The sequence below is a fragment of the Alligator sinensis genome, unplaced genomic scaffold (genome assembly GCF_000455745.1).
Source record: "Alligator sinensis unplaced genomic scaffold, ASM45574v1 scaffold998_1, whole genome shotgun sequence".
Lineage (NCBI taxonomy): Eukaryota > Metazoa > Chordata > Crocodylia > Alligatoridae > Alligator > Alligator sinensis.
Genome location: NW_005842630.1, coordinates 670489 through 677260, shown reverse-complemented (window position 1 = coordinate 677260; position 6772 = coordinate 670489). Strand labels below are relative to the sequence as shown.

General features: G+C 48.4%; 1 protein-coding gene across 1 annotated transcript; it reads right to left on the bottom strand.

The window, feature by feature from the left end:
• Window positions 1-4895: 4895 nt before the first annotated feature.
• On the bottom strand, window positions 4896-5852 carry LOC102388883 (olfactory receptor 6Q1). Its single transcript, XM_025215233.1, has one exon. It carries the CDS (start codon window positions 5850-5852, stop codon window positions 4896-4898), a length of 957 nt encoding a protein of 318 aa, XP_025071018.1.
• Between the last annotated feature and the right edge of the window lie 920 nt (window positions 5853-6772).

The window sequence follows — 6772 nt, the reverse complement described above, 5'->3', positions numbered from 1 at the left end:
GCCTGTGGCCGCTGCCATACTCCACTTGGGGCAGCCCATGCCACGCTCCCACCTGGACCTCCTGGCCCCTGCCAGCGCACACAGCTTTCCAGCAGGGCTGTGGCTGCACCTGCCTGGGTATTGCTTAGCTCCCCCTGCCTTCAGTGGCTCCTCCTCCTCCTGCCCTTGCTGCGCAACTACAGGCAGAGGGAAAGCTGCAACCAGGTAGTTTCTGCCCCAGTGTGCAGGGCTCCAGCTTCAGCTCCCAGGCACCTTTCACCTACTTGGCTGCCTGCACCTAGCTGCTCATTGTGTCAGGTGGGTGGAGTGGGTAGAAGGTGTCTGGGAGCTGGAGCTGAAGTCTCATGTGCTGGGGCAGGAGGTGCCTGGCTGCATCTTCCCCCACACATGGAGCGGCACAGCAGGGGCAGGGGCAGGAGAAGGAGAAGGAGGAGCCACTGGAGGTGGGGGGAGCTGAGTAATAGCCAGGTGGCTGCAGTTGCACTGGGAGCAGCCCTACTGGGAAGCTGTGTGCACTGGGTGGGGCTGAGGCCAGAACCGTCCAGTGGGTACGGGTGGGAGCATGGCGTGGGGTGTCCAGGGTGGAAGTGGGCAGGGATTGGCCCCATGCAAAGTGCCATAGGGGCAGCCGGGGACTGGCTGGGGGTGGGGGAGCAAGTGGAACGCACCTGCACCGCCCTGCCTGAGCGAGCTCTGCTGCCCTTCCTTTCCTCTCCCCACCCCTGGCTGCTCCTGTGACCTAGTGTGCAGGCAGCCTTGTCACACATGCACATATACTCCTCTCCAATATACAAGAGTTAGACTTTATTTTGAGCTATTATGCAATTGCCTTTACATACACTACTCAATGCCCCCCCCCCCCCCCCCCCCCCCCCCATCTACCACCCCCCTCTCCCCTAAGATCAGGACAACAATTATTTTTTGAAATAAAATTAAAATATGTTAAGTAGATGTTTGCTTTTTAATATATAATTTGTTTTGTATCTATAATTTGTTAAAATGATATCTTCTAAAAGATTGTGTGAGGCCCTTGACAGCTCACCCAACTCATTAAGTGGCCATCCAGCTGAAATAATTTCCCACCCCTGCAATAGCTAGATGTCTGAGAGATAGCTGGGTCAAAGTGAGAGGGTCAGGGCTCAAATCAAAGCTAAAATGGCAGGCAAGGCACATTAAGGGAGCAAGCTGGATCAGGTACCTGGGAGAGCCAAATTTCAAACAGTCCAAGTTGGAACTAAGCTGAAATAGCAGAAGGTTTTGAGTAGTGTCCCAAAAGGTTGTCAGATCTGGAATCAAAATATAGGTGCAAGAAGACAACAGCATACTTCAAAGTCAACACAAAAATAAATAAAAAGCCTTGCATTTTTAGACAGTTTTGACAGGAAACACTGAAGTCTTATATAGGTGAAAAGAACCAATCAGCAGCTGGGACCACTGAGCCAATCAGGGGCCAGCAGTAGAAGGCCTTTTCCCAGTGGGGCCCCTTTCCCTGCCATCCTACCTTTGTCCATGAGCTGTGGGTAGATGGGAAGTTGAGCTGATGCTCAGTACCTGAGCCTCTAGGTTCTGGTACTGAACCTAGAGTGGCCTGCCAACTATGCCAGCATTGAACAAGCCCATTTATGGTAATCAGACTCCTGGAGGTGCAACCTATTATCCTTAGTGGCAGAGGATCAGTAGTCCATCCCAGGGATCTGTGGGAGAAATTGTTTCCTTTCCTCACACATGAGGTGTTGTGGGAAGGCACTGTAGCTTGTGCACTTTTGGCCTGCATCCATGCTGCTGGGTACTCATGGTAGCTGCAGGCAAGTGCTTGCATGTGATGCATAAGTTCAACCAATAACCCTGAGGCTAGGGACAGACATGTAAAAGCCTGAGCTGAAATGATTCAATCTTTGCAGGTTAGTCTAACCTGCCAAGGTTGAACTGATTTGCAAGTGTACATACATTTCCTCTGGAGTGAGGAAATGCAGGTGCATGTCTGCAGTGGCTCAGGCTAGAAGCCAGGGGATGGGGGGGAGGTGCTAGAAGAGCCCTTCCTTCCCTTCCAGAGTGCTGAGTTGAGAGGGGGCATGACTAGGCCCCAGCAGGTAAACCCTGACCCTGCCTGCACAGTCCCAGGCTTTTCCCTGCTACACTAGATTAGACTAACAATTGCTGAACTGTGGCCTTACTTAAAGGTCTTCTTTGGACTAAGGAGCAGAGAAGTTCAACATGGAGGGCTGCCAACACTTGATGAAAGTAGAAGTTCTCAAACCAGCATGTCAAGTTAATCAGTAAGGCAGATGACTTGCTCTAGTTCTCTTGTCATAAGTCTCACAAGACAGCAGGAGCTGTGTTCCCTCACGAGTACAAGACAGACCTTTCTCCAACCACAATGTTTGATTTCATCCAAAAGCAGGACTGATTTTGGGTTTGTCATAGATTCATATTTTTTTTCATAGATTTTAGGGTCGGAAGGAACCTATTAGATCATTGAGTCTGACCCCAATGTTTCATGCATAGTCATGTTTCATGCATAGATGCTTTTCTGAATTTCCTGTGATGTTTGTTCTTTATTTATAGAGTGATATATGAGTCTATTTTTGTATTTTATAATATGATGAGATAGACAATGAAGTGTTTGCCGCATAAAGTGTAAAAAAATTCTAACCTTCCACCCAGCCCCCGTGCCCCAACCACAGAACAGCTATTTATACCTCAGAGAAACCCTGGCTTGCACTTGAATTGATATGTGCATCAATTAGCCATAGAGGTGGCATAACTCAATGTGGGTTTGGGTAAAGGTGGCAGTCCCAAACAATGACTGTTTACATTTCAGATGGAAAAAATCCTTAGCAGAAATAACCCATTCCCAGGAGGCTGTTGCCTAGTAAGAATCTCATGCAGAGGTTGATATTTGTCCCTCCTTGATTAAAATAAGAGAACATCTGAGAAGAGAGGATTTACATTTTATCTGTTTGGAAGACTGTAAGAACATGAAAATATACATTTCTACATTTCTTAAATATAATTGTAAAACAACAATAACACTTGGCATGAGCAACAGGTGTATGTCTAGGGGGAGGAATTTATCTATACAATATACACATGCTCCCTGAGGAATGAGTAGAAAAATAGGATATATAAGTAATGCCTCGAGGTAAGGCTCCTTGCCTAGAAATCACTGGTTTTATGAAGGTTTTCTAGTCCCCCATCTGGGAGAAGGTTGGATCAATAATCTGACAGCTGACAGGGATGCTGGTTGAGGAATAAATCTGAAAAAATCTTGAGGACCTCTTTCTAGATTAACTGCTTATTGCTCAACAAAGAATGCTGTGCTGCTAGAATGGCTGTTGGAAGACCCTCACTCCTAACTTACTATTTATATGGTGTGAAAGCCCCATGGGAAGAAAGTGCCATTTTTACTCACTTTACTTATGGCTGCTGAGCTGGAAAGCCCTAAAGACCTTCCTAGAGCACAAGGCACAAATCACACAGAGAAGATATGGACCTTCATCCAGTATCAACACAGGGTAAAGTTAGACTGGTGGTAGGAAAGGTCCTGTGTGCTCTATTCCAAGCCCTGAGGCCAGCCACTCCCATGGGACCAATCCAAGGTGCCAGTCACTGTTGATGGTTTTCTTTCAGTTGTGACCAAGACCTTATTTATTTACCACGAGACGCAGAGCTTGAACCCACAAGTAACTGTCTTGGCTTCAGGCAGTTAGTCCTAAATGTCACATTCATGTAAGACAGCAGAGCACCAGCTAGGAGTTAGGGGTAGATCCATGGGGAGGCCAGAGGGAGGGGTGTCCAGGTTCATATTTGTCAGAAATTTGCAGATGAAAGAGTTTTTGCCAGAACAGTCAGTGTTTCAAAACATTTCATATGAATATCTCAGTTTTCTTGACCCCAGGGTGGAATTTCTGGGAAGAGCAGGGCCAGAAGGCAGAGGTCAAAGCACTCAGCTGGAACATGATCTCAGGTCTTTCCTCCCATGAACATTTCATTCTCTATACAAAGAAGAGCATCTAGGGTGGACCTGTGTTGTCTACCTGCCAAAAAATCTGTTGATTGCCCACTAACCTGTGTCAGCATGAGTTCTTTTGCTCTCTAAGTATGTCATTCAAACTGTACCTACACACATGGGAACACACAGTCAGAGACACAGAGACTGAGAACAGTTTTCTCATGGTACTCATACAAGCTGTCATAAGAATAATCAAAGACTGGGGAATAAACAGAGCTCTTTAGCCCCTCTTCATTATGGGCTTGTGAGAGGGGCTCCATCTCTGGATGTGGGATAGCACTTTACATGCCTCTTGTTAAAACCCAGCCCGCATCCAAGACCATAGTACAAATAGGATGTGTGAGTCAGTCAGGAAAGGCAGGACACGAGAAGACATGGAACTGTACAGAGCAGCATTTGTAGCACACACAACACAAGTCACTGAACCCCATCAGATAAAGCCAGCCTGGGAACAGGAAGAGAGAATTTATCTAGTATCGTGCTGAGTGCTTGCAAGAGTAGGGAGGGGGAAATTGGAAGGAGGCTGGATATCCCAGGAGGTTATACAGTGACAGGACTCTGCAGGTAATGGGAGTGGTCACTGGGTGCTGGGAACCAGAGAGAGGAGGTTTAGAGCAGGGGAATGTGGGGAACTATTAGACACCTCACTGGATCATTGTAATGATCCAAAAAGAGTTGAAGAGAATTTGTCAGGACCAGCAGCTGGCACTGGCATTATTAGTGAGGCATGAAAATCACTCAGTGTGAAACATAAAACAATGCAAAGAGTATTAGGAATATATGCTATGAACCTGAGGGATGACACAAGAACCTGAAGTGATTTGGATTAACCTGCGTACTGCCCAGAGAACAAGTCTGAGTCCTGAGAGGAGCCATCTGCCTGTCAGCCTTGTCTCCACCTCCCACGGCAGAAAGTTCTCTGCAAGGCTCCTTTTACCTCTGTGTTTCTCAAGCTATAGATCAAGGGGTTGAGCATGGGTGTGACTAGGGCGTAGAAGATTGATACCACCTTGTTCAGCTGAGTGGTCGAAGCTGCCTTGGTGCGGACATACATGAAGAAGAGTGTCCCATAATAGATGGACACCACAGCCAAGTGGGCAGCGCAGGTGGAGAAGGCCCGTTGCCTCCCCTCTGCAGAGTGGATGCGCATCACTGTGGAGACAATACAGATGTAGGAGGCCCCAATCACCAGGGAGGAGGCCACAAGTACAGCCAGTGAAACCAGGAAGTCAACCATCTCCTTGAAGGAGCTATCCGAGCAGGAGAGTGCCAGCAATGGTGAGGCATCACAGAAGAAGTGATTGATAGTGTTGGGGCCACAAAATGTCAGCTTTGCCATGAGGTAGATGGGCAGGGCAGGAGTGAGAAACCCAGCCAGCCAGGAGCTGCTGGCCAGCCATACACAGGTGGCCCTGTTTACTACAGCCTGGTAGTGCAATGGCATGCAGATGGCCACATAGCGGTCATAGGCCATGGTCGCCAGCAAGAAGCACTCAGTAGCACCCAAGAAGGTGAAGAGATAAAGCTGGGCCAGGCAAGCCTGGTAGGAGATGGACCTGCTGCTGCAAGGGCTAATAAGGACAGCCAGCATCTTGGGCACAGTGAGTGAAGTGTACCAGACATCCAGGCATGAGAGGTGGACTAGGAAGAAGTACATGGGGGTGTGGAGGCTTCGCTCTGTGGCCACCACCAGCACCAAGGCACCATTCTCCACCACTGTCAGCAGGTACATGGCCAGGAAGAGGTAGAAAAGAGGGAGGCACACCTCCTTTCTGAGCCCTGAGAACCCCACCAGAACAAACTCCTTCACCAGTGTCAAGTTCTCGGAGGGAGGCTGCATCTGTGGAAACAAGATGACCAGGACAGGTATCAGCAGTCACTGTCCCATGGGCCCAGCACTCCTCACAGCAACCTGGTGGGCTGAAAAGTGCCTCCATGTCCTCTGTGCACTGGACAAGAGAGAGAATGCACAAGCTCAGGCTATGGAGCAGTCTGCAGCAAGACCCTTGGTTTGTTCCTCAAGAGGAGCAATTTTCTACATGGAGCCCATGAACTATGAAGTCTCTCTTGCATGGAAGTGGTAGTGCCAACCTAGCCCATAGTGAAGACCTGTGTCTTGCTGGAAGTCCAGAGGCCTGTGGACTGCCAGCACCTGGTGTCTGTGTCTGTACAATGCCAGCACCGTGATCCTAGGTACCGCCTGTGTTCTGGCACAGCACAGAGACTAAAAAAATCATTATTCAACAGGAACCCTCCCCACTTTGGGGTTCATGGGCTATTGGAAGGTCTTCCTCTTCACCATGGCACCACTTACACTGTCCTGACCCAGCTCATCCCCATGTAGACAAGATCAGAATTGGGCTCTAATTTGGGGTGACACAACCCTACCCTACTGCTCTGTGGTACGAATGGCACTGCAAGGTGACTGAGGCTACAAGGAGCTGTTGAGATGGCCTCACACCACGCGATGCATTTGTTTCTTTCTGTGGGATTAGTCTCATCAGTGAAGGACCTCAGGGATGGTGATGCTGTCTGCCCTATGGCCCCTTTTTGTTCCACATCCTTGGGCTATCTGACTGCTGCTCAGCTACAGCTGGGCTGGTATTGGATCATGTCTTTCAGGTAGGAACCAGAGCTCTGGAGAAAAACATCTTATTTTTTCCTTTTCAGGTTATTTAACCTGAAAAGGTTAAATAACCTGAAGGTGTTGGTGTTTGGTCCAGTACTTATCAACATCTTTATTAATGATTTGGATGTGGG